This window comes from Psammomys obesus, unplaced genomic scaffold (assembly GCF_907164565.1).
Source record: "Psammomys obesus unplaced genomic scaffold, mPsaObe1.curated_primary_1811, whole genome shotgun sequence".
Lineage (NCBI taxonomy): Eukaryota > Metazoa > Chordata > Mammalia > Rodentia > Muridae > Psammomys > Psammomys obesus.
Genome location: NW_026590699.1, coordinates 5,324,907 through 5,352,412, shown reverse-complemented (window position 1 = coordinate 5,352,412; position 27,506 = coordinate 5,324,907). Strand labels below are relative to the sequence as shown.

The 27,506-nt window shown below is 52.1% G+C and overlaps 2 protein-coding genes across 2 annotated transcripts; one reads left to right on the top strand and one right to left on the bottom strand.

The window, feature by feature from the left end:
- Positions 1 to 47: 47 nt before the first annotated feature.
- Positions 48 to 7,577, bottom strand: Atp4b (ATPase H+/K+ transporting subunit beta). Its single transcript, XM_055608505.1, has 7 exons — positions 7,466 to 7,577; positions 4,252 to 4,380; positions 3,632 to 3,745; positions 3,318 to 3,517; positions 2,520 to 2,576; positions 1,251 to 1,346; positions 48 to 644 (listed from the first exon to the last, which is right to left on the bottom strand). The coding sequence occupies exons 1-7, from the start codon at positions 7,575 to 7,577 to the stop codon at positions 483 to 485; spliced, it is 870 nt and encodes a 289-aa protein (XP_055464480.1). The 3' UTR covers positions 48 to 482.
- A 4,254-nt stretch (positions 7,578 to 11,831) lies between these two features.
- Positions 11,832 to 22,821, top strand: Grk1 (G protein-coupled receptor kinase 1). The gene is made up of 7 exons (XM_055608391.1): positions 11,832 to 12,530; positions 13,954 to 14,081; positions 15,593 to 15,750; positions 16,149 to 16,232; positions 19,341 to 19,465; positions 20,759 to 20,960; positions 22,378 to 22,821. The coding sequence occupies exons 1-7, from the start codon at positions 11,832 to 11,834 to the stop codon at positions 22,674 to 22,676; spliced, it is 1,695 nt and encodes a 564-aa protein (XP_055464366.1). The 3' UTR covers positions 22,677 to 22,821.
- Positions 22,822 to 27,506: the final 4,685 nt, after the last annotated feature.

Below are 27,506 nucleotides of genomic sequence, written 5' to 3'. Positions count from 1 at the left end.
GGTTTAGTAAAAATTTCCCCCTGGGTTACGAAAGACATGGCTTTTCCACACAGAAAAAGAATAACTTTAATATTGTTTGTTTTCATGGCATAGGGGTTGTGGCCTCAGAAGCACAAACTGGGGTGTGTCATGCTGGGGTGGCCAGCGTTACACTGATATGGACCCATAGTTCATACTGAAGCACAGGACAGTAATGCCGACAGATGGGTCAGTCTGGGGTGTCTCCTTAGTGGATAGCGGGACTCTGGTTTCCTGTGTGAACCTCGCAGCTGCAGTTGGATTGCAAATACATACGGATTTAGTGGAGAGCTGGTGGTGCTCAGGAGTGCTGGACGGGAGCACTCCCTGGTGTCAACAGATGGGCGGTGGCATCCGCTCCGAACCATGTTTGAAGCAGTTGTGCACGCTGGCCAGCAGAGGATGTACAGTCAGGAGGGAGCAGCCTGTTGGGCAGCTGTAGGTGTGGGCGAGCACCCCAGTTCTTACTTCTGTATTGTAAGTTTGAAGGTCACTTTCCCTTCATACGGGTCGTGGGGATTGTCGAAGGTCACATGGTCGGCCAGGATCTTGCACACGATGAGGACTTCTGTGTTCTTGGGGACGTTGAGAAGTTTTGCTGCCACCAGCGGGTTGCTGTAATGGGGCTGAGTGGAAGCACAGGGGGATGAGATGCTTGGAAAAACCCCATTGTTAAGAAAAACAAAACTAACTGAAGAAGGGGGAGGATGAAGGACTTCCCTGTGTTCTGTCTTGGGGTCAGGCCTGTTAGGCCTAAAAGAGCCCTCAGATCATAGAGAGGCGGGCTTCTGCCCACAGCAGCTAGGAGCATCTATGGACTACAGATGGCAAACAGGATATGAAGGTAGAACGGGGAGAGGCGCAAGCAGCGCAGAGGAAATGCTTCGGGGGGATTCACAGACGCTGGGAGGAGTGGGGACCCTCAGCCGAAGGGACTCAGGTTGACATCCATGTTTTTCTCGGGGAATTTCTGCATTTCTAGGTGGATGAAAGAAGTGTTCAGGACTGGCTGAGGCACTTCTTTCTTCCATTCATTTTCTTTCTTTGTTTCTTGTTTATTTTTCCAAGATAGACTCTCACACAGCCCAGACTGGCTTTGTGTTTGATATGTAGCCAAAACGACCTTGAGCTCCTGATTCCCCTGCCTCCACCTCCCAAGTGCTGGCATTACGGGTGTGAACCGCTTTGCTCTGCCTTTGTCTTGTGTGCTGGGGCAGAGTGGAGCGACCCACCTGTGCTTTCTTGCCATAGTAGGGGAAGTAGTGGAGACTGAAGGTGCCATTGGGAGGATAGTACTCCACCTGCAGGGGCTCAGTGTCCTTCCGGGGCTTTTGGGGATCATCCTGGGAAGAGAGGCCACAGCTGAGTCGAATAGGCACTAGGGCACATGTTCATTTGTGTACAAGCTCATGTCAGCTGTGTGTGTAATGTGTGGCACACGCTGGTAGCGATGCCAGTGGTCACATCAAAACTTCTTTGCACATTAGTGCAATATAATCAGCTTTGCATCTAGTCAGCTTTCATAGCCAGGGCTGATAGCCTGGCAAGGACACGGTTTCTCAAACTGTCTAACCTCAGCCACTTTCCACCCGACTTAGCCCATTTTACAGTCTTGGTTGAGCGATGGAACTGGGAAAGCTGGTGTTAGCTCGTTAGCATGTGACATGCAAGCTGACATGTCCAAAGCCACATTCAGAGTCTGTGCAGTTTTCTGGATTAAGTGCAAACAAGCTTAATCTATTTCCTTTCATTGTCGGAGTCAGACCTGCCCAATGGGTAGCTTATGATCAATGAACAGTAACCTCTCAGGTCTGCTGTGTGTGGCAAAGCAATTTAAAAAGGGAAGAAGCTGGGCAGCAGTGGCGAACACCTTTAATCCCAGCAATTGGGGAGGCAGAGGCAGGAGAATCTCTGGGAGTTCCAGGTCTACATAGTGAATTCCAGGACAGCCAGGACTACACAGAGAAACCCTGTCTCAGAAAACCAAACCAAACCAAACCAACAAAAAAGTGAAAAACATGCCTGAAGCCCTAGGGACAGAGGTCTGAGGGGACAGATGTTCCTTGGATCACTCATGGACATGCCCCCCTGATGTGTTGATTAGGTAGGGCTCGGCATGGAAAACAAGGCTTGGAAAACGTTTAGTGAAGGCACATTTAGCTTTTGATATATTTGATGTTGCAGTTAGCCATTTCATCAGGAGGTCGCCACCTCAGCTGACATACTAAACCCCATTAAACGACTATGCTGTTGGTGACCTGGGATAGTTTTGTAATTAAAATATAATAGCAGTTTGGAAGTAGAATGCTGGGTCACCCACATCGACGCCAGGCTCTGTGAAACACGAGTAACTGCACAGACCTGATGCGGGGGAGCCATAGCTACAGCATGGTTCCTGTGTTGTCACTCCTGGCAAAGGCTGATGAGGTGACAGTTGGCACGTGCCCAGGGATAACTTGGGTCCCCCCCCCCACTTCCTGCCCCGCTCCAGCTGTGCTTACCTGGAAGGTGCAGTCCACTCGGGGGGCTGTGTTGTTACTGGGGAGGAACTTGACAATCTAGAAGAAAGGTTGCGATGTGCCCAGGGGCGTGCAGGTGGGCACTCACACATGCTTCTGAGCCGTTACCCCGTGGTACCACAGGAGGGCAGCACTGAGACAGAGGGCCCTGGCCACTGGCACCGCACTCAGGCCCACCTTGGTGATGGGTAGCAGCCTCTGTCCAACCTGGCTGCAGAATGGGTCTACCTACTGCTCTCAGTGGGGGTCCCCACATCCCACATTCCCTCCCTAGACTTTGAGCCTCAGTCACGGTCCCCTGGGCTGTGTGCAGGACCTGCCCTTGTCGGGAGTAGCAGCTGCCATGTGGCCCCTTGGAGCCCTGATCACAACCCACTTGCCAGGTAGCTCTGGGGACACTTCCCAGATGCAGGGCTTCGTGGTGGGTTCAGTGGATGACTGTGAGGCTCTCTAAGGCCCTGTGAAATGGAAATAGGCAGTGAGGCCAATTGGGCTTTCGGCTGCCAATTAGTCCCTATAGGACTGACCCTGAAAGTCTTCTGTTCTCCCAGTCTGAATCCAAAACTCAAGGCCCCTGCTGGCTAAGATCTCTTCTTCTTTAGCTCTGTGTCTTATTTATGCAATATTTATAGCTATCGGTCTGGCAAAGCACCGTCTGATTAGATTCTTATTTGAGAGCTGAACATGACGAATGTGCAGGGGTGGGGAGGGGCGGGGAGTGTGTGTAGATAAAGGACTCAGCCATGGGGGCTGTGAGGAAGCGGGGCCCTCCATACTCACCCTGTTCATTTTAATAATGAAGCAGGGCTTTCCCTCCTGGAAGCCGAAGCTGGGGTCCACCAGGCCTGAGCAGTTCTGCAGCATGTCTGCAGTGAACTTGCAGGAGAACTTGGTGTGGTTTGGAGCCGCAAAGCTCTCCTGGAAGAAGTACCTTTCCGACGTGCAGTTGATGCTGTCCTGCTGGGAGGCCGGAGTGTAGCCTGCAGAACACACAGCCCCTCAGCGGACAGCCCCCCACGGGCCGTGCAGGAGGCGCTGAGTCTCCAGTGAATCTCTCAGGAGACAGGCGCACTGCTGAGTTGGTGCTCACTCACCCGCTAAGAAGCTGTGGAGGGTGTGTGTGAGGCCAGCCCAGGAGCCGTTCTCAGAGACGTTGTAGGAAATCTGCAGCCCTCTTTCCCCGTACACATCAGGTCTCAAGGTTACCCCTGCGAGGAAAGGGTGCCTCCTTGGTCAGTTTCTCCAAGTGCTCTCGGCCCTGAGAGCACCAACCATAGGTAACTGACCTGAGGTGGATCCACCCTTCTAGCTGGGAGCTGCAAGACAGGCTCCCTCTAGTCAAGGAAGTTTGGCAGGAACATTAAGAAGGGCCGAAGGCCTCTGAGGACTTGGGTCTGGGGCCCCTGCCCTCTGCAGAATGTAGCACAGTGGGCATACAGGCCTGCTTCCTGGTAGCAGTCCCTTGTGCATCGTCCCAGATGCTCCGTGTGTATGCACAAGCATATAATGTGAGTGCACAGCCTTCTTGTCTCTGTGGCCCTCCCCGCAAACCCCTCCTGTTGCTCAAAACCAAAGCCAAAGTCGGATGTTGCGATTTAGGGTCATTGTCCCTCTCAGGAAGCTGTGGGGACCCTGCCCTGGGTGTGTGTGGGGGATGGGTCTGCCTTCCTGTATGTTTCCCCAAGAGCATTGCTGATGCCTTCCTGATGCTCACCCGGGGACTTTAGCTGGTCCTGGTAGTCTGGGGTGTAGGGGTCGATGGTCTGCATCAGCACGAAGATGCACAGGGCGAAGAGGCCAGTCATGACCACGTAGAAAGCTACGTAGTACAGGCTGATCCACACTGCGGAAAGAGAGCTGAAAGTAGCCACCTCAGCTGTGGCGGTGAACATGGCACAGACCCGCAGCTTTCTCCATCTCCAGCACAGAGCACTGTTGGTGTTGTGCAATGCTCTCCTGGTGCTGTGCTAGCAGCACCTCTACTGAGTTCCAGAACTTTCTCATCCTACTGGAATCCCTGCGCTCTTTGGCACCCCTGTACCCTCACTCCCCAGCCCTGGACCTCACTGTCTCACTCCATCTCTAATCCCCCCCCCCTGAAAAAAAAAGAACTACAGGGCATGTGCATGAACTTGAGCGGGCTCCTATCACTCCCCTTGCACATTCGTGGCAACTTGTGTTTGCTTGGAGCACCGACTACTATTTCCACAGCTAGCGTTCTGGATCCCAGAGCCTGTCCTTCTGCACCCTGTAGTTCCTCACATTACAGAGGGGGAAAGGCAGAAAGAGGCAGCTGCTGGGCAAAGGGGATCCCAGTGCTTGATCTGGCTGGGTAGGGCCATGGCTGTGTATGTATCAGGTTGTGCTCTGGGGGCCTGGCAGGAGCTTGCCCTATGTCCTGCAGAGGAGAGGGACAGCGAGCATGCTGGGCCGACCTAGCTCCTGCAGCTCCCAGCACTGCTGCTTCAAACGTCAGTGAAAGGACCTGCAGAAGGGCCGTGCTTGGTGACAAGTGTTCCAACCCTGCTGGGAGCCAGGCTCTATGGGCTCCTGAAGACCTCCTCAGTGACATTCCTTCCAAGTCTGATCCCTCAATCAGACTTGAGTGTGACCACACTCCTCTGGGACACAGCCTTAGACTTGGCTACTGGGAAGTCTTCACAGCCATGTTTTGAATGCTTCCCAGCCTTCCCAGCCATGGGTGCCGTTACTAAGCAACATGCTGCTGGAAAAGGGGCTTTGGTGCTGCCCTTGAGTTTAGTCTTCCTAGGAAGGTCTTTAAGAACATGGGATGAACATGCATGATGTGGCTGTGACTTTCTCCCAGGAACTCATTCTCCAGGGACCCAAGTAGTGACCAAAAGGGCAGGACGAAGTCAGTGGGGACAAGAGACAGTGGGGAGGTCACAGGCTAGAGGCCTGCTACAGGATTGTGGCTTCGCTGGAGGGCCAGTGCGGCAATGGCTTGGATGTTGTAACGTCCGAAGGCCTGACCCTGTATTTCTAGGATTAACGAGGCTGTACACCGCTTAGCTTTATGCTCTACCAGGGTAGATGCCCAAGCACGTTCAGAAAGGGCCAGCAGAGATCTCCCATTGCAGGGCTGACATACTCAGTACAGTTCCTACCTGTGGCTTTGTCTAACTCACCTACCTTCGTGGCACCTGAGCTCCCACAGGCAGGAATCTCAGTTGGTTTGCTGCTTCTCTATCCTGTCTCATAAGCTCTCTTCCTGACTTATCTGCTCATGGCCTCCACATCTCCCAGGAGCAGACAAAGGATCCCAGCTCTGCCACCATGAGGTTTGATTTCTCATGTGAGCAACGTGTGGAATCTCACAGCCTGAGAGCCACTGTGGGGAGGACTTCCACACCACATAGAGAAAGAATGTGGCCCAGGTGACAGGGTGTGTCCAAGGACTGAGATTGCTGTTCTCAGTCTACAGCCCCAGCATCACTTCCTCTCATCACTGTGCTTGCCTTCTTTTCTGTGAGCACCTTACCACAGTCCTTTGTTTCTGCCCTTTCTGTTGAATTATGCTTTCTCCAGTTCCTGGGGCTGCCAACACCAGAGACTGAGGCCACGCCCTCAAATCAGGCTGTGAAACTATTCCAGAGAGTTCTGAGTGGCATTGCAGTTGTCAAGGAGGCTTATAGGAGGCTTGGCAGCTAAAATGGCCTGCCACATGAGCTTCCCAAGGGGATAGCTGATAGCCCCATTGCCTGCCTAAGGGCCACATCTGCTGTCCCTTCTTCAGGTGGCCTCTTCCCGGGATGGTCACAGTACCAGCTCTGCTTCTGTGTGCTTCCCACTGGTGTACCGTGCTTCCCTGTTTCTTCTCTGTCCTGGAACTGATTGTATTTTCCTGAGTCACCAGAGACTCAGGGGTGCTCTCTGCACCTAGAAGCCTCAGAGCCTTGAGAAGGGTGTACCACATCTCCTTCTACATGAACAGTGTACATTTTCCATGTCCAAGCTGAGCTGGGGCTACCTGAACTGTCCCAGAGGTGAGTCACCAGATACCACCCTCTCTCAGTCTACTGTCATCTCAGTTTTTAATGCTCTTGAGAAGGGTGGGTAGCAGATCAGCCAAAATGGCCTTTAATTGAAGGCTGTTAAAGTGCACAGACCTGGAGGGCCCTGGACTATATCCCATATGGCTGCTGAGGGAACCCAAGAGGACAGGGCCTGGGCCCTGCCTTCTGAGGAGGAAGGTGGCACGCAGCCTGTATTCTCCAGTGATGTGGTTGTGTAAAACCCTCGCCGCGCCCCTCCACACTGTAACTCCCATACCATGGGTCCTGGGGAACCTGAAAGATATTCACTTTGGGGGGTCTCAGGAGTACTTCCTGTTTGTGAAAGACTTACTGTGAGGGGATTTCCTGAGCAGGTGTGTGGCCTCACAGTCAGTAAAGACCCTTCTGCTGCTACAGTGGCCCCAGAAAGGAGTCCCCCAAACCCCCTAGAACACCATAGGGCAGCCATAAGAAAAGAACTCTGTATATTTCTGCCTAGCCCACCTGGTCTAACAGCTACACAGGGGCCTTCAGCTACAACCTGGAAATCGGGGAGGTCTCCAAATTATGCCCCGCGTGTTGGGGTCCTGTCAACTCTCACAGTAGAACAAGTTCACCGAAATAAATCTTTGCCTCCCAAGTGATCTGAACAAGAAGCTACCATCACTTGCTATGACTTAAAAAATATTAGTTTTAGAAAGATCTTTCAAATGCTGTTTCCTAATTCTGGATAAAGTTGAGGTCAGTCTTGGACCTGTGGTGGTGGGTATTCTGGAGTCCGAGCCAGACTCCCAGTTCAGGGCCGTCTGGGACCCTGGCTTCCTGCTGAGAGGTGAGGCATCAGGGCCTGGGTCCCACCAGCTGCCAGCCCTCTGCCTCACCCCACACCCCCTTCACATGGCCCACACCTACCCCACCGGGCTGGGGTGCGGCCCAGCATCTGCCCAGTGTCCGAGTTCCAACAGTAGTGCCGGAATTCGGCCATGCGCTGGCTGCATGACTTCTTCTCCTGCAGGGCTGCCATGTTCTCTCCTGCTTGCCAGGACTGGGCCCGGGAAGCGTCCTCTGGGGCTTATAGCCTCCTCTATATGAGGCCAAAGGTGTCACAGCCAGCTATCAGTTCCCCACTATCGCCTCTACAAACACAAGGGAGGGTTGGGGCTTGCCTGCTATCTGCCCTCTACTGTCCCAGAAGTCACCTGGCCCTTGGGATGCCCTTGGCTGACAATTTACCCTGATGGCAACTGAAGGGAAGCATTTCTGGTATGAACAGCCTTCTAGGTTGTGCCTCACCCCTCCTTCAGGGGAGGGAAAACAAACTGGCAGTTTCCAGGTAAAATGCCAGAGGCCTGATAACCAGCCATCTCCCCATTCAGGTCAGGGACCTTGAACTGCTTCCCTGAGACTCCCCTGCTCATTAGGACTGTGGAGAAGGACTCCCCTGCTCATTAGGACTGTGCCTGAAATGTGCCCACTGCTGCCCTGGAGTGGCCCTGCAGCCCTGTCTTCAGTGTTTTGCTTCTGCTGATGGTGGTGGGGGCAGAGTCACAGAGGGAATGGCTGGAGACAACAGTAAAGGCCCACAGTGAACAGAGACGGAAGTGCTGTCACAGAGGGATCCTGTCTTGTCTCTGCCATGAGGATAATGTTTTCTTGCCCTTTGCTGGATGGTGGGACTAGAGCACCTTTAAGGTTCCTTGTGTCTGCAGAGGGACTCCCACTCACGGGACCTGAAGGTGCCTCTGTCCCAGCTTCTTGCTGATTAGGTTCTGGTATTGGAGCTATTGGGAGGAGCCTCTGTGTGTCTTATACCCAGCTGGGCTGTGCTGACCATTGGAGGCACTGCCAGGGTCCAACTCAAGGGTAGAGTGGATAGATAACACAGGGCTACAAATGCCAGATGCCTGCCCCCACCTGGTACTTTATAAGTGTCCCTCGGCTACTGCCCTGTGCTCCAGCTGGGAAGAGCTCCATAAATTCCATAAATGTGCGACCAACTCAGGTTGAAAGCAGCATCTGCTGGCCAGGTGTCTACTTCTGGAAGGGGAGGAGACACTATGGAGGTGGGGTGTGCTCTGTACTTTTTCAAATGAGCCCAAGACAAAGCCTGGCCCATGTGAATGGTCACCCACCACCAGGAACTCGTTTATGGTCACATCCACGCAGGCTTTCCCTTAGACTTAATACCAAGAAAGTAACCCACGAAAAGAAATGTGTAAATTGGACAGAGAAACTGCAGCCCATGGCAGCCCAGAGATAAATGAAAGACACGCTGCCTCTGGAGAAGACATTTGAGAAGCACCCATTTGACAAAGGGCCAGGCACATGACAAACATGAGAACGAATCTTCAGTTTCAATGATAAAAACCAAACAGTCCCGAAGTTAGAATATGGCAGAAAGATACTCGAAATGTTACCCCAAAGTGGAGGCATGGCTGGCACACTGGCCTATTGGAAAGTGCTCTTGGGGAGAGGCAAGTTAAAACCACAAAGAACAAAGAAATAATTTCACATTCAGGAAAATGGGTGGAGCTGGATATTATGTTAAGTGAAATAAGCCAGATCCAGACAAGTGTCACAAGTTACCTAACATATACAGAAGGTAGATAAAATAGAAGCCAAAACATTCCCAGAGACATGAAAGTAGAAGGGGCAACTATCTAGGAAGGAAGTCAGTGGGAAGAGGAGGGGAGACCAGAGAATGATGGGGGAGTGAATATGTTCAGAACATTACGCATGTATGTGAAACTTGTTGTTTTGTCCAGTTAATGTGTGTTAATGAACATTACCAGCACAGAATGGCCAAGTAAGCAAGCAAGCGTCCAGTCCTGGCAAGGACGTGGTGTCTGGCTCCAAGGGCTGCTGGAGAGAAGGAAGATAGGCATGTCCCTGGAAACCAGTCTGTCAGTGTTTTAGAACAAACACAAAGCTATCCAGAATTATACTCTTGGGCGTTTATCTCAGAGAAGTAGAAATTTACACACACACACACACACACACACACACACACACACACCCCTTTGTATGTAACAACTCGAGCCTGGAAAGGAGCCACATGTCTTCCTGTGGGTGACCAGGTAGAACACGGAGGGAGCACAACATGGAGCAATGTTCAGATACGGAAGGACGGAGCTTTGGGTACTGCCATCCACTTCTAGAGAAAAAAACCTCGTCCCCTACTGGATCGGTGTTCACACAGCCCCCTTTCAGTGGTACAGCGAAACCACAGACAGCAGGCCTGCAGTCTCTGGGGGCTGAGGGTGTGGGAAAGGCTTGTCTGCAAAGGGCAGCTCAAGGGTCCTGGTGTCACTGGAATCCCGAGTCCACTGCTTCCGTGTCAGAGATCTGCTGAGATGCTGTGCTGAAATTTGGGGAGTTATTACTGTTGGGGGATCCTTCTCCCCATTTCCCCCTCGCTCCTCTCACTGTCCCCACATGTATACGCTCTGCTGTTACTCAAAAGTTTAACTGAACAAGGATACCCAAGAGAAGAGCTTGGGAGACACTGTGTACTCTGCCCCTCTGTCTGAATAGTCTGGTCTGAGAAATTAACTCCTCCTACTTTGGTGGCCAGACTCTCCTCAGCCCCTTCCACAAGGGGCCTTCCTGGTGTGAAGGCAGTCTGGATTCTTCAGCCCTAACCCTTTCACAGTCCTGACCTGAGGCTTCCATGTAAGTCACCTGGGGGCCTGTCAGAGAAGGAGGCCTGAGTCCACGAAGCCCTTTGGGGAGGTGGAATATGGATCTCAGTGCTCCGGGTGGCTCTGCTGGCAACATACCCCATGGTTAAAAACAGTGTCCCCCTGATTGGTGCAAGAGTCAGCTACAGGCACTCCAAGGTCACCAGCTGCTTAAGTGACAGGGCTGGAACTAGCACAGGTCACCTGGGGACAGTAAAAGAGTATTTACCTCAAATATTTACTCGCCAATCTTCCTGTCACAAGCCCTTGCTAGGAGGCAGGGGTGTGGGAGAGAGTGGGGGTTGTCATTCACCAGACGTTTTCTCTTTTCACTTCCTCAGTCACAAAAGAAGATCCTGTCCCTACCCGAAGCACACCGCTGCCCTTCAGAGAAGGTGGGTGGCCTGAACACTCTAGCCTCTCAACTTGGGTTTTCATTAATTCTCAACCCTTCCCTTTCTCCTCCCTGGAGGTGCTCACTCCCTGTGGCTCCTACTCAAACTGTCAGGAGTCCCTACAGACATGACAGACATCCCCAGGAGATGGTGACATGCCCACAGATTCTGCCATCCCCCAGGTGCGTCTGAGCTGGGTCCTGAGTGTGCCCCAGATGAGTCCCTGCTATTTCAAGCCTGTCTCCGGTGTGCCCAGCTGAGTCCTAGATACACCCCATGCTCTTGCCCCATGAGCCTTCTGGCTTGACTGGGAACTCAGTGTGATGGTCTGTGGGTCTCCTGCCCCCTATCTTTGTCCTCTAACCATCTTGTGGTAAATCTTCTTCAAGGAGAAGACTTGTTGGTCCCCCAGCAAGTGTCCACGGTGTCACCTACAGATGGGGAAGCTGGTCACTGTGAGCTTTCCCTCTAGATTCCTGTTATTGGGGGGCTTCTCGCCTGATACTTTGTTTTTTATTTTTTGAGACAGAGTTTCTCTGTGTATCCTTGGCTGTCCTGTACTCACTTTGTAGACCAGGCTGGCCTTGAACTCAACAGAGATTCTGCCTGCCTCTGCCTCCCAGAGTGCTGGGATTATAGGTGTGTGCCACCACTCCTGGCTTGCCTGCTACTTTCTTAAGGGTAAAATTGAAATAGTGCAGAAAACAACCATCTTTAGAAATGGAGATGTCCTGGGACTGACCACCCTCTACCCCAGACCCACATCCCAGCAGGACACAGACAGGTCCTGCCCATCGGCCAAGGCCAAGGAAGGATGTAACTACTCCCAAGGAGCCTTCGGTATGCCCTTCCCTCTGGAACATGACGGCAACCCCCGGGTGAAAGAGCTGCACTGAACTCTAATCCGATTTGAAGCAGCTTAGGGGATTGTCTTTTTCTGGCGCTGCTGGTCACCCCTAAGGCGTCCTCAGTGACCCCCGGGGCCGGGATTTAGCTAGATGCTTGTCAGCCCTGGCCTCTCTAGGCCTCTCAGTGGGTGCCCAAGCATCCTAGCCACAGCTGCATGCCTCCGTTGTCCCATAAGGGCAGGAACAGGCCACAGGCCAAGGGCATAGGGTCAGCCCTGCTTTGGCTGCAGGCGTCTTGAGCTTGATTTCAGCTTATGGATCTTAACACTTGAAGTGGATACGGGGCACCATCGGGATGGATTTCGGGTCCTTGGAGACCGTGGTGGCCAACTCTGCCTTCATCGCTGCCCGAGGCAGCTTTGATGGAAGCAGCTCTCCGTCATCCCGAGACAAGAAGTATCTGGCCAAGCTCCGCTTGCCCCCGCTGTCCAAGTGCGAGAGTCTCCGTGACAGCATCGACCTGGAGTTTGAGAGCCTGTGCTCAGAGCAACCCATTGGCAAGAGGCTCTTCCAACAGTTCCTGAAGACAGATAAGAGACATGTGCCAGCCCTGGAGCTCTGGAAGGACATTGAGGACTATGACACGGCTGATGATGACCTGAGGCCGCAGAAGGTACAGGCCATCCTGGCTGAGTACCTGGACCCAAAGGCCACACTCTTCTGCAACTTTCTAGACCAGGGCATGGTGGCAAGGGTGAAGGAAGGGTCAGCTAGCACCCAGGATGGCCTCTTCCAGCCTCTGCTGCAGGCCACCCTGGATCACTTGAGCCAGGCCCCCTTCCAGGAGTACCTGGGAAGCCTGTACTTCCTGCGGTTTCTTCAGTGGAAGTGGTTGGAAGCCCAGCCCATAGGTGAAGACTGGTTCTTGGACTTCAGGGTCCTGGGGAAAGGGGGCTTCGGGGAGGTGTCTGCCTGCCAGATGAAGGCAACTGGCAAGATGTACGCCTGCAAGAAGCTCAACAAGAAGCGGCTGAAGAAGAGGAAGGGGTACCAGGTAGGGAGCCCAGCACATACAAGGATGCTCTCGGGCTGGAGGGAGGGTAGAATGTAGGCCTCCCACCAAATCTCCCACCAGGGCTCTATGGAGGCCTTAGCCACTGTGCATGTGTGCTGCCATTTGGACACCCTTGGTTCAGGCAGCCACTGCCAGGGCCGTAGTCCATCGATGCTCAGGAGCAGCTCAGGGGGAAATCAGTTGCAGGAAGCTGCTGTCTGGAGCGTGTATCTGGCTGTCTAGAAACCTCTCCTCAAAGTGTGGCTCCTGTTGTGACCACAGGCTTTGCCAGCTGAACATCGCTTCGGCAGGTACTGTTCACAAGAGGCAGAACCCATCTGTGATGCTGGGGTGCAGGACCACTTCTCCCGAACATGGGTTTCCAGGGGACAAGAATGAGTGGAGGACATAGGCAGGCTGCCAGTATTTTATTTCCTTCTTTGTTGGCGTCAGTGTCTAGATAAGGCAGGATCAGCGAAAGCGGCTTATTGTCCAAGGGGCACAGCCCCCCACAGCCCTGATGTACAGATAATGCGGTGAAACGCTTAGGGGTCGACACCAGCCCCCAGCAGGTCCCTGAGCCTTTAGTGAAAGGTCAAACATGAGGTGCCAACAGCAAGTGGAGATGTCAGGCGCCTTTACCAGGGGCCTCGGGACGTCACCTCATGGTGGTCTAATGTTAGTCTTCAAAGAAGAGCTTTATGGAGGGGAGGAGGAGAGGAGGGAGGCTGAGAGGAGAGGAGGGAGGAAAAACCTTGTTTGGGATGTAATGTATGAAGAAAGAATAAATAAGAAAAAAAGAAAATGGAGGTCGTGATATGTGAAAGATGCATTTTCTAAAGAGCCTTGGTGATTGATTTTTTTTTTTTAATTTGGAACTGTTTATAAAATTAGAAAATGCTTTAACTTTTCATTTTTATTTAAGACATCTCAATTAAAAGACATAAAACTGCATACTTTAAAAAAAACAACAAACAAACAAGAGCTTTATGCTCACGTATGGTGGCACACACTGTTGGTCCCAGCCCTCATGAGGCCGAGGCAGGTATGGACCTCTGAGTTCATAGATCCGTGTGGAGCGTTCTAAGAGAGCCAGGGCTACATAGTGAGAACATGTACCGGCTTGAATCATTCTCACCCCTTCCACGCCTGCAGATGTTTAGATTAAAGATGAACAAGAAAACAGACGCTGATGGAAGGCTGGGCTGCGCTGCGAGTTAGCTGGACATAAGCAAGGACTGGATGGTGCAACCAGGGCAGGTGGAAGGTGGACAGGGAAGTGATGGAGATGTCCCAGTCGACTCCAAGGCTAGACCCCTGAATGAACACATGCTGTATTTCAGACAGGTCGCAAGCCTGTCCTGGGCTGTGCCCAGCATGCAACATTCCAAAGGACACTGAAAAACCGCAATTCTGCTTCCAGGGTGCCATAGTTGAGAAGAGGATTCTGACCAAAGTCCATAGCAGGTTCATTGTGTCTCTGGCCTATGCATTCGAAACCAAGACTGACCTTTGTCTGGTGATGACCATCATGAATGGAGGCGACATAAGGTAAAGGTGCCAGACCCGGGGCTGTTTTCAGCTGGGCTCCCCAGCTCATGTCTGGTGGCTCCCGGGACTTGGGCTGTGTCTGTCATTGCACATCCTCACGCATCTCCAAGAGTGTTGGGAACAGGTGACAGAGGGCATGTGCTGTGGATGGCTGCGGTAGGGTATTGTGGGTTGGGAGGACTAAAACAATGGAAATTAATGATTCCACTGGTGCCCAATCCTGTAGGGATAGAGAGCTAGCAGACTGGCCACAGCCAGCTCTCCTATTGCTTATAGCAGGAGAGTGCCAGCCCTGACGGTGCCTGAGATGGCCGAGCCTGGCGGTACTCTGAGGATGTTCCTGCATCCTCGGGGAGGTCAGGTCAATGGTTTTCGCAGGCTGGGTGACTTCACCACTCTTTCTTTTTTCTCTAAGATTTTATTCATTTATTATGTATACAATATTCTCTCTGCATGGACACCTGCACCCCAGAAGAGGGCACCGGATCTCATCATAGATGGTTGTGAGCCACCATGTGGTTGCTGGGAATTGAACTCAGGACCTTTGGAAGAACAGACAGTGCTCTTAACCTCTGAGCCATCTCTCCAGCCCCCAGTTTCACCACTCTTTACCTCAGTTTCCTATTCTGTAAAATAGAGACAAACAATAATGACCAAGTCAGTGTAAGGAGGACAGGTGGTGAGGTCCTGGGGTAACTGGCACACAGGGTAGCATGCTGAGACCTCTGGGTGCTTGGTGCACAGTGAGACCCCGGGGTGCCATTGGGAATGTAGGGTGCCACGAACTCTCTGTGCGTCTCAGTTCACCTGCTTTTATTTACATCACTTCTCAAGCAGAGCTGTCTGCCTTTTCTTCAGATGAGTAATAGGAGGTCTAGACTGTCTGTGAGAATCCTGTGGAAAGGGAAGAGGGCTGCAAAGAATGCTGGGTGATTCTGGCTTATACTGCACCCCCCCCCCCCCCCCCCCCCCCCCCCCCGCCCCGGGCCTCCCGCCCCCCCCCCCCCTTCCCCTGCAGCTTAGGTCATTCACAGCTTCTACCTGTGGGCTTTGCTTCCCAGTAAAGTGTTAGGTGGCAAGTGTAAGGGAGAATACAAAAAAAAGACAAACCTCAGACCTGTGGAGAAGGGGCTGGGAAGGAAACACTGCCATCAAATCCACCCAGGGGTCCACGGCCCAGTGGAGCAGACCACACTGTACTTGGGGATTGGAGGTTGCTTGTGTTTTAGAAAACTGGGGGTAAGCTCACCTTCCTTGGCTCTGTCCCAGCACTGCCCTGGGGGCAGAAGGAAGGAGGTGTTAGGGAACAAGCTGTATGCTCCTAACAGTTGCCTCTCTAACAGTCATGGGTGAGGTGGCATCTGAGGCCACCTCTGTATAAGTGTGCCCCAAGACCCTGGCTCTATTTCTGCATTTCACAGCCCTTAAGCCTAGTGTGTGTGTGTGTGTGTGTGCGCGTATGTTGTGCTTGCCCCCATGCATATGTGCCTCGCATGGTGTTCTGCCCCCAGGTACCACATCTACAATATAGATGAGGAGAACCCCGGCTTCCCAGAATCACGAGCAATCTACTACACAGCACAGATCATCAGCGGCCTGGAGCACCTACATCAGAGACGCATCGTCTACCGTGACCTCAAGCCGGAGAACGTGCTGCTGGACAATGATGGTGAGCCCCTGGGGTGGACGGAGGCCACAGCAGCCTTCGGGGCCCGAAGCATGAGTTCTTCAGCCTATTTGAAAGTCGCTGCAGAGGGCCCCAGTGGTGTTAGGGTATAAAAGACAGTGGTGTAAGCTATGGTGTGTGTGTACATACATACATGTATGTATGTACGGATGTACGCATGCATGCATGTGACAGCTGCTGCATATTTTCATGTAAGGTATGTATGATATACTTATGTATATGCTGTCTTTGCAGGGAGTGACTGTGTGGGTAGAGTGTGGTGTGCGCGCATAGAACATATGTGCTATGCTGCTGTGCTGGGGAACACTGCTGAGCCCCGGGCTCGCCTGGCACCTCTCTTCTGTGGAGTATGTGTGACCTCGGCTTGTATTTGCTTTCAGGCAATATCCGAATTTCTGACCTTGGGCTGGCTGTGGAGCTGAAGGAAGGGCATGATAAGACCAAGGGCTATGCAGGGACCCCAGGTAAGATCTGAGCATTGGGGGAGGGGCTAGAGGCTTTGCGCCCATGAAGAGGCCTAGCTCAACCTTTCCCAGAGCTAGAGGCAGCAGGAGCCCCAAGACCCAAAAGTGGCGACTCAGGTTTCAGCAGCTCAAGAACTGTTTGTTCCCTCAGGGGCAGCCCCTGCCCTGCCTTAACAATCTCACTGGCTTGGCAAAGCCGCCCCCTTGGTGCCTTGTTGGGCAGAGAGAGAACTTGCACACCTCTCCTGGGCTTCCTGGGTACTGACAGCAGGAGTTTGTCTGGGGTATCTGATGGAGCCCAGGGGTTACTGTGAGGGTCACGTCACAGAGCACGGGGACAGAGGCCTTCCTCAAGCAGCCCTTGCTAGGCTTCCGTAAAACCCTGGGAGGTAGCCAGCAATACGCAGGCTACACACGTGTGTCTTTCCGTGCACATGCGTACCTGTGCACACACATTGCTACATGCGTGCTTATTCTCATGTGGTGTGTAGAGTTGTGTGTCTTGCAGTTGTGACTGCATGTGCACATGGATGTCTCTGTGCAAGCGCACTGGTGGATGCCCATGAGCCTGTATAGGCATATCTGTACATGTGTGTAGGCACACAGCTCCCTCTGTGTGCATGCAGGCATGTGTAGGAAGGCATCTCTGTATGCATGCAACCGTGATAGTACCTGTGTGCATACATACAAATATGTATGTGTGCATCTTTATGAATGCATCTCTGCATGCACAGCTCTACCTACTCAGCTTTATATATGCATAGTTCATGCGTGCGTTTGTTGACACATAAGTGCGCTCATGTGTGAATGTGAACAGGAACATCGGCGTGTGAGCCTGGTACACACATGTATCTGTGCATGGATGGCATGCATCTCTGTATGTTTTGTGTAGATGCACTGTTGTGTCTATAGAGGTGACTGTAGACGCATCTGTGTCTGAGTGCACACACACGTGTACTCGTGTATTCTCATCCTCCTCAGAGGAAGGGAGAGGGGAAGAACATGGAGAAGAGAGAAGAGACTTGACTCAGGTGGAGGAGGCCCACAGCCCAGGCACATGCTTAGTGCTGTATGGCCTTAATGGCGGCGTATGAAGCTGTGACGTGACCACTACATAGCTGGCCGTAGATACACCCTCCTTTAGGTCCTTCCTTTCTCCAGATTCTGGATTGCCTTGTGTTCAGGCCGATTTCTGACAGGTGTTGTGAGCTGTTTTCCTCCTTCCCTGGCTGTGTGCCTTCTGACAGACTAAAGTTGGAATATAAACAGTGGAGATAGGACCTGCTCTGTGTTGCAGAATGACCAGGCCCCTGTGCCAGGTGCCACTGGAGACTGTCTCTGACGCCATGGTGGGTAAAGGGACAAGAGCTTTCCCCCTCCATTCAGGGTCGGGACAAATCCATACAGACCTTCAGGAGGCATGGTGCTTGTCTAGCCTGGGTCTTGGTAGCTGGCAGGTGCTGAAGGCTCTGTGTAGGCACGGGGTGAAGGAGACCTGAGAAAGGGACTCTGGAAACGGCTTGGCTTGGAGCCATTGCACAGCCTTGTAAGGAAATGGCTGCATCTTCTTGAATGAGCTCGCCCAAACTTCAGTCCACCGCAAATCCCAGGTCCCCTGAAGCAAGATTTAAAGAATTTACTTCAAGCCCAGAAACTGGTCCTGCTCTGGCCTGAGTATGAGACCAGCTGCTCACAAGAGGGCGCCATTGCCTGCCCAATCACCTCCTTGCTGAGCTTGCAATGGGCATCTATCTCTACCAGCCATGTGAATCCTTTGCCTGGAACCCCAGTATAGGCTCTGGAAATGCCGAGTTGGGTGCAAACTGGAAGCTGATATTCCAGGAGCCAATGAGCACTGTTCTAGACAGTTCCTTCCCCTCTGCAGCCTCCCAGCTCAGGCCACAACTGTAGGCTGTGAACTCCACTTGCTCCTTCATCCAGTAACTCATGGGCGCTGCCTTTGCAGCAGCAAGATTATTTGCAAAAACCCAAAACCTGAAGGCAAAGGGCAACATAATTAGGGTTTAGCTCAGCACAGCTGCGTGTGGCTCTGGGTGAACACTGGTGATGTCTTGCAGTGGAGAAGTGGCGAGCATGGCGATAGCCAACAACTCACCTTCCAGAAGAGCCAGTCACCTAGGAGTTCAGAACAGCTCCACTGCCTGTTACGTGGGGCTGAGAATCCAACAAGATGAGCGGGAGGAGACTGTCTACACACCGTGTTGGAGACACTAGGCCTTAACCTGTGGTGGGCAGCAGGAGTTGAGGGTGTCGTGCAAATGCCACGCTGTGAGCACACAACTAGGAAGAGCAGGGTGGGCATGCTGGCCTAGAAGGCCACAGTGTCTGCTGTGGCGTCTGTGCCGTTAGGTGCTGCTCTGTTGAGCTGGCCTCGGGGCACTGTTTCCTCGAGCCTGCACTGTCTTGACACGTTTCCTCTTCATTGTTAGGCTGCTTGCTCGCTCCTTCTCATCTCTGAAGGCTGAATGTAATAGGTGCTCCCTGCATGTGACATGGCCTTGAGGGAGGTCGGCTGTAGCTTCCCTGTAGGTAATGAAAGAAGGTTCATGCCTCCAGGTAACCGAGGAAGACATAGGATTGGGACCTTACCAGTGTCCCTCAGGCTTTGGCCACAGCACCTGGATCATTGGACCTGCTCTGGGTGACAGGGCACAGATCCCACTTCCGGATCCTTGTAAGAGGAGAGTCAGAAAGTCACAGCAGGCTCTGTCTGTATTTGTCTGCCCCACGAGGCACACGCAGAAAGAACACGCAGCACATGCTCCTGCTTTGCATTGTCCTGAGTCTGAGCGGAGGCTTCATTCACACAGGGGTGAGAGTCCTGAGCCTGCCAATTCTGCCCCTAGAAGTCTTTGGCTATGCTGGAAGACATATCCGGTTGTTACGACTGTGGACATCCGGTGGGATGTTTGATGTCCTGCAATGACAACAAAGAGGTTTCTGACCTCAGAGTCCCTGGTAGTGAGACAGTCTCCTTTGCTGGGGGCAGGGTGTTACCAGAGCTCCCATAGTTCTGTGGTTACTGGGTGGGGAGCAAGCGGTGGGAGAGAGCTGCGTCTCTGAACCTCTGTGTGTTCATGATGGCAGGATTCATGGCCCCTGAGCTCCTGCGCGGTGAAGAGTACGACTTCTCTGTGGACTACTTCGCCCTGGGGGTCACGTTGTATGAGATGATCGCAGCCAGAGGACCCTTCCGAGCCCGAGGAGAGAAGGTGGGTGCTGCCTGGCAGGAAGCCCTGAGAGGGTATGTTCTGGGGGTGGGGGTGGGGTGTGCTACCGACTGTATAAGAAGGGCAGGCTCTGGGGTCCTGCTCCTGGGTGAGGTTCTGTCCCAAGGCCTGCCTGTTTGTGAGACCTGTAGGTGGAGCTGCTGAGAAATTCTAAATCTGCCCTTTCACACCAGAGCCGGCAGGTGGCAGAGCATGCTAGCTGAGATTGGGTGGTTCTCCCTGTTAAGACTGAGGCTGGCTTCTATCATCAGGTCCTTCTGGGGCAGCCTTCACAAAGCAGGCCACCGGTGGGTCCCTACCTAACTGTGGGCCACCAGGTCACTGCTCTTGGGGCTTTGGACAACCACACCAGACACTTTGCCTGCTCTTCATTTCTGTTTACACACAGAGGTTGGTCTGGGTCAGAAGCCAGGTGCTATCTCCTATGTCCCATTAGGGACAGTGCCCACCTGCTTGTCACTGCCTTGTCCTCACCTGAGCTTACAACTCTATGCTGTCCCGTGATCCTGCTCCCACCTGGGGAAGAGCCTGCCTCCATAGTGACGGGCATTAGGGCAAGCTGTGTGCCCTAACAGCACTGCTCATTCAGGATCCACATGCTGCCCTTGTCCTGTGCATGCATGCCAGAGAGATGATGGAGGAGTTGGCTTTGCATTGGGGGGATCTCGGGGGGTAAGCCGCACGTGTACCTCATATGCTTGGGGGGAAGCTTTGCTTGGGAGACTCCAACAAAGCTGACCAGAAGTAAGGTAAGCTCTCCACCTCAGGTTTTCTCTCTGATGGCTGAGTAAGAGATCTCTGCCTCGCCAAGCTCCCCAGCAAAAACTTCCACTTGTGTTCATTTTCTATGCAGTGGTGGCCAGGCTGGCTGCCAAACATGTGATTAGGCCAACCAGCACCACCCTACAACTACCTTGGTGCTGGGTGTGGTGGCACACGCCCGTAGTCCCAGCATTTAAGGAGGCAGAAGAAGGTGGATCTCTTTGAGTTCAAGGCCAGCCTAGAAAGTGAGCCCAGGACAGCCAAGGCTACCCAGAGAAACCCTTTCTGGAAAAACCAACCAACCAAACCAAACCAAACCACCAAACCAAACCAAACCAAAACAAAAACAACAGCCTCGGTGGCTGGGGGCTTCACTTTGCCCTGAGATTGGAGCCTTTCAGTGCCAAGCCACCTGGGAGGGGCCCACTGAAGCATCATCAGCTACCTCCACCCCAGTGAGGCTTGAGGCTTAGCCAGGGCTGGAATGAAGTGGAACGTTTGCCCATCATGCAGATAGAAAACAAGGAACTGAAGCAACGGATCATTTCGGAGCCCGTGAAGTACCCAGACAAGTTCAGCCAGGCCAGCAAGGACTTCTGTGAGCAGTTGCTGGAGAAGGACCCGGAAAAGCGCCTGGGCTTCCGGAATGGGACCTGTGACGCACTGAGGGCAAACATCCTCTTCAAAGACATCAGCTGGAGGCAACTTGAAGCCGGTATGGTCGGTACCAGATGCCTTAGAGGGCATAGCGGGTTGGTGCTGGATGGCCCCTGATGGCCTACCTTACCCATGGGGTCAGCTGTGGACTGAGCCTCCGGCTGCTCACCTAGTCCTCTGCTCATCGCTAGCATCCCAAGACTGGGCACCGGGGTCAGGCAGGTTGAAGTCACCCTGGAAACGGCACAGACTCGAGCGAGAGTACATAGAAACATACCTGTGTGCGCATGCATGCGCATAAACCACACCACAGCACAAACAGGCATGAGATGGACATACAGACATGCAGAGGTGAGCACATATGGACACAGGTCCATGAGCATGGGTACAGACTCCTATACACAAGTGCACGCAGTACCCTGCGGCTTCCATGTCCCGACAAACACTGCGGACAAACTCTGCCTCACTTGAGTCCTTGGATCTGTGGAGTACAGGGCGTGGGTTACAGGCTGAGTCAGGAGCCATGGAGAGGAGGAGGAGAAGGTTCTCTAAGAGAGTTACTTTTGGGCAGAAGAGCTAAGCAGCTTATCTGAAGTTGGGCTAATACTTGGCAGAGCTGTCATGAGTCCCGCAGGCAAAAATGGCTCCTGGCTCAGGAGGTCCAAGGTCTATCTTCTGAGGGGCAAGGGAGTGGTGGGACACAGGGGGCTTGAGTCAGGCATGTTGGAGAAAGTGAGGTTACGCTTGGGTGCTTTGGGTACTAGCAGCCAGCTTGGACCAACCCAGGACCACTGGCAAGCTGCACCTAGTGGCTGTTGTTCAGCAGGATTGCAGGGTAGGGTCAAAATGTCCTGAGGAGGCCAGGACCAGAGACTGGAGGAGCAACACCTGAGCTCTTTAAGACCAACAATGCCCTGCATCTTGCAGCTTCTGTCAGGAAGTGAAGCTGGATGGGGAGGAGGGAAGCTGTGGAGTTGAGCTTGCTATCTGCCGCTGTGATGCCTATGTGGGGCCAGGCAAGGTCTCTGAGTTTAGGGTCTACAGAGAAGGTGTGGATGCCACCTGACGGACTGAGGAGCCCTGGTGTAAAGGGTTTCAAGATTCTTGATGCATGAAGAGACCTTAGTTAGAAGAGGGTCTGGGGAAGGCATAGGAGGCAAGCACTGGGGTTTATTTTAAAAGGCTTTCTATCTGGCATAGTGAATCAGACCAGTAACTCCAGTGACAGGGAAGCTGAGGCAGGAGGATTATGATTTCAGGCTAGCCTGGGAAACATCCCTCACTCCCCACCTTTCTAGCAAGATCTGGGTACCCTCCAGTCTGTCATCCAGTCTGTGAGTTCTGAGCATATGGGCTGGGGCCGCTTAGGGATGCTGGCCTCTTCAGCCGGCATTAGGAAGAGCGGCAGTGGGGGCCCTTTTGCTCAGCTGTTTCCTCACTGTGCTATCTCTGCTCTGTTTCCTGTTTCTTCACAGGGATGTTGATTCCTCCATTCATCCCAGACTCTAGGACTGTGTATGCCAAGAACATTCAGGATGTGGGTGCCTTTTCCACAGTCAAAGGTGTGGTTTTTGACAAAACAGACACAGAATTCTTCCAGGAATTTGCCTCTGGCAACTGTCCCATTCCCTGGCAGGAGGAGATGATTGAGACTGGTATCTTTGGGGACCTGAATGTGTGGCGCGAAGATGGTGAAATGCCAGATGACATGAAAGGAATCACCATGGGGGAGGCAGCCCCTACATCCAAGTCAGGAATGTGTCTCATCTCCTAGCCGAGCATCTGAGGAAAGCACGGAACTGGCCGCATAAAGAAAGTGTACAGAGCTTACGGGAAGAGTATGACCTGGTGTCAGCCTGTGTCTACTCCACCCAGGTCACCTTGCAACTGTGTCTCACCGTGCAACTGTGTCTCCACATGGAGCAAGCAAGACAATCTACTTCTTTCATTCTATTTTCTTCAAAAGAGGCGATTGAATAATAAGGTATAAATGCTCAAAGAACCTCTGTGTATAGATGTGTGGCCAGGCCAGGAGCCTGGACGATCAGAGAGTCACGTTCAGCATGGATTTCCTGGTACTGAGTTAATACTTCAGGGCGGACCTGCTTGTTCCCAGTCAGTTCAGGGTTGCAGGCACTTGGGTACCCCAAAGAGGGCTGTACTCAGTATGCCCAGCCCAGCCCAGTCCTTGCATGGTTCCTGCCTCCTAAGCTTGCCTTTACTGCTCACTGCATGCTCTCTCACACCCCAACTTGGGGATATTGAGTCTTCAGGGACTAGGCAGGATGGAAGGGCCTGGTCTCAGCTGAGAGTCACTGCCTCCCCTCAAGAAGCGGAGACAGCTACTCAGATAGCTATGGTCTCTGACCTCAGTCAGCACCACACGTGGTATATTATCCAGGTCGTCACCGCCACATCACATGTGGTGGGGGCCGAATTCTGACATGCTAACGCTATGTGTGGTGGATGCCTGAGCAGGGACATACCACATGTGGTGGGGGCCCGAGTCCTTGCACAGACATTCCACCTGCAGTGGGTGTCTGGGTTCTCGGGTCATCTTTGTGCCACCAACCTCTCCTCTTTGGGAGGGAAGGTGACCTACACATACCCAGTAATTTTGGAAGATTGTTGGATGAAGCCAACACTGGAACACAACATTGGACCAGTGTCCCCCAAGTTGTATGGGGTACAAGCAACTGTCAAGAGCATGTCATCAACGAACCCCAGGCCAGCTGCATTGTGGAAGAGTCCAGATGTTGCTACAGAGGTGCCTTGCACATGTGCTATCCTGGGGACAAATGTTGGATGCTAAAGAAATTCACAGTAGGTTTTTGCTCTTTGCAGAGAATCTGATGCTGTGGAACTTTGGGGTATTCTGGGAGGACCTTGGTGAGGTGATCATACCTCCTGGACCATGGTCTGGGATTCCTGGGATCCCTGTGGCTGATTAGTGCTGAGTGCTGTAGATAAGAAGAATCTTCCATCACCGCTTTCTCCTTCCCTCCATCCTCCAGTCTACAGTATCACATTGGATCAAGTCCTGGGTGCACATTCTATGTCACTATGTTCTGGAGCTCAATTTAATGTGCTCTGGGTTGAAGACCCTGGCAGTTTGGCAGTCTTATCCTGGGCCTCACTGGGGCAGAAGAGCCATCATTTCTGTTTGGCCTGCCCAGAACTCCTGGAGTTGATGGTGGAGCCAGCATGGATGCATAGGATGAGGGCCAGGCCCCATCACCCTGCGCTGAGGAGGAACGGGCAGGACTGTCCAGTTTACATTTCAGGCAAACAGTGAGCACCTTTCCAGGAAGTCTCAGCAGTAATCAGGACAATGATTCATTGTCTGAAACTCAGATTTAACTGAATGCTCTGCAGGTCTGTTAAAAATCGAAGTCTAGCCAGCCTATTACAGACCCATGAGCGAGCAGGGATGAAACTGGGAGCAATGCTGCGTTGCTCTTCCGTGTCTCTTAGAGTCCAATCAGGGGGGGGTCTTCCCTCACTCTGGCCCACTCACATACATAAGCGTGAGTGTCACTCAAAGAGACAAATTCTGGGACATCCAGCTGCCCTGTGCTTGGTCGTACAGGTACGGCACTGCTAGCTTTATCCGTTGAGTGGAGACGGATGAGTTGCTTGCTCTGTGTTCCCTGGGTGGAAATTTTAGCCAACCTCTCATCCTTGAGGTTTCTTTGACCATTTTAGGGGACCTTCACTGGAGGTGTTTTCTCAGGGACAGTCACCTTTGACCTGAAGAGATGTCATAATCCCTGCTGTTCCTCCTCACACCTAGAGCTTATAGATTCCTGGGTCTTAGTGCTCAGATCTTGCCTGGCTGGACACTGAGCCCAGGGAGCTGAACTCACCCACTTTGATCCTGACAGTGGCTGCTCACCTGGGTTATAATCTCTCAAGACAGCAGAGGACCTTCAGCAGTTGAAGGATGGCATGGATGCTGCTTTACAGGGCTGTGCTAGGGGCCCTTCCAAACAGAACCTTTTATCCTCCAGATGAGGAGCCATCCCTAGGACTGGGAGCCCTGGGGGCTACAGTGTGCTGCGGATGGCTTCACTTAAGATCAGAGACACACAGCCGTGGTGAGACCCATTTCGGCGAGGATTCTAATAACTCTTCACCCTCAGGAGGAGCCTGGCAGAGGAGGCACCTTAGGCTAAACAGAGATGACTCTGGGAGTGGGAGGTCGTGTAATGAGAGGCAGGAGCATGCTACGAGCAGCAGGACATGCCAGCTTTTGCAGCACTGTGTTCAAACAGGATGCGGATTTTATTCCTATTACCAAGGCTGATGAAGTTCTCCAGCCGGCCCTGAAACTCTTCCCAAATCCAAAGTCAAGTCATGAGTGGTTTGGGAAGCTAAGTGCCCAAGTCCCTGGCTAGGTTTCAGGAAGATTTGGTGCGAACCCAAAGTTGGTCTGTGTTTTGGAAGCTGTGCTTCTGGCGAGATAATGTGGGTAGTGGTTGGAGGTGAAGAGGTAGAGCCCAAGAGCAGAGCCTTGGTCTTTGGGGAAGTGCTTTGGAAAAGGCTTAGCTGTTTCTGTGGCATCATGTCTGGTCTGTAAGAGAGTGAGTTCCTCTACAGGCCTGAGTCTGACCTACGAGCCCCTTGGCTTTCTGTCTGTCCACATTCTCTTTCACAGCTGCATGTGGGCCCAGCTGAGTCCATTTTGCTGAGGCCATCACCAGAGGCTGAACAAATGGGGAAACTCTTCTTGGCTTTCCAGCCTCTGAACTGTGGGTTAAAGAAGCCTCTTCACAAATCGCCCTCTCTGTGGTATTTTGGTACAGCAATGAAAAACAAACCATCAACTTCAGAATTTTAAATGCATAAGACATAGACGTCTGGTCTCAGACAAGACGGTGTGTACACACTGTGGTGGTGTGACTGGGAATGGCCCCTGTAGGCTCATAGATTTGAATGCTTGGTCATTAGGGGGTGGAGTTACTTGACACAGATTAGGGGGTGTGGCCTTGTGAGAGGAAGTATATCACTAGGGGTGGGCTTTGGGGGTTTCAAATGCTCAAGCTTGGGTTAGATCTCTAAAGCTGTAAACCACCCCTAATTAAATGTTCTCCTTTATAAGAGTTGCTGTGGTCATGGTGTCTCTTCACAGCAATAGAACACTGACTAGGACAGAAGTTGGTACCAGGGAGCAGGGTTTTGCTCTGATAGGCCTAGCCATAAAACTCATTGGCAGAATGTGGACTTTGGATTTGGAAATCAGTTGAATGCTTTTGGGGTTTAGCGGGCCATGCTAGTGGAAGCATGGATGGCAGTCGTGCTGAGAGCACTGTGGATTATGGCAGCCTGGACCAAGAGGTTGCAGAGGAGAAGAACATTAGCACACAAGAGCAGGCCTAGAGACTGCTCTTGTGATATTTTGGCAGAGAATGTGGCTCTTTTTTGCCCTTGTCTGAAAAGTCTGCTAAAAGAAGCTAAATTTAAGAGTTTTGGATTAATGGAGTTGGCAAAGGAGATTTAAAATAGCCTAATATTGATTGTGTTGCATGGTTATTAGTGCCCAGTCAAATGCAGATCTATAATGAAAAGGAGCAAGCTAGGCAGGGAGAATACAAAATGTACAGCTTGAGGAGAAAACGGACACCAGGAAGTGTAATGGAGCTAAATCCTATGTTCAAGAAGATAAAAAGCTCAAATAAAAGCCTGATGCTAAATGGAGGGGTCACCTCAGGACAAGACCTCACCTAAGCTCCCAACTTGTGAAAAAGAATGTAAAGAAAAGCTTAAGTAAAGGATCAACAGAAAATCAATGCAGATGTAATTGAATGAAGGGACCATGTTCCAACCTCAGCAAGCAGCAGAACTTGGCAGCTTCAGCCACGTGGTTCTGGTTTTAGAGTCAAAGATACAAGAAAGGGGTTATGGAATCTCCCTCCACAACTAAGAAAAACTGCTGAGGCTAGGCATGTATCAGGGGTGTGTCTGCTTGGAGACCCTGAGAGGCCATGGCAGGAAGCTGTGAAGGTGAAGCCTGAATCACCTTGGAGACCCCAGGATGTTGGCCATCCCCAGGGTCATGGGGACACCTGCAGAGGAAGATTGCTAACAGGCCAGCCCAAGAGTGAGAAGTGAGTTACAGTCAACAATGACGAAAGGAGTTGGAGGTCTGAAGAGCCCTTTCACATAGACATGGAGGTGCAGAATTTGAAGTTTGCTCTGCTGGTTTTCAGTCTTGCTTTTGTCCAGTATTTCCTCGAGAGGCTCCCTTTCCTTCCTTTTGGAATGTTAATGTATATCCTGTGCCACTGTATGCTGCAAGTATGTGGTCTGCTTTTTCATTTTGATTTTACAGGGGATTACAGTTAAGATATTTCCAAGAGTCTCAGAAGAGACTTGAACTTTGGACTTTAAACAATGTTGAAACTGTGATAGACTTTGGGGACTTTTGAGGTTGGACTGAATGCATTTTTGCACTATAGTATAGCTATAGGCCTATGGGGGCCGGGGAATGGAATGTGGTCGTTTGAACAGAAATGGCCCCTATAGGCTCAAATATTTGAATGCTTGGTCACTAGGGAGTAGCTACTTGAGAAAGATTAGGAGGTATAGCTTTGTTGGAGTGAGT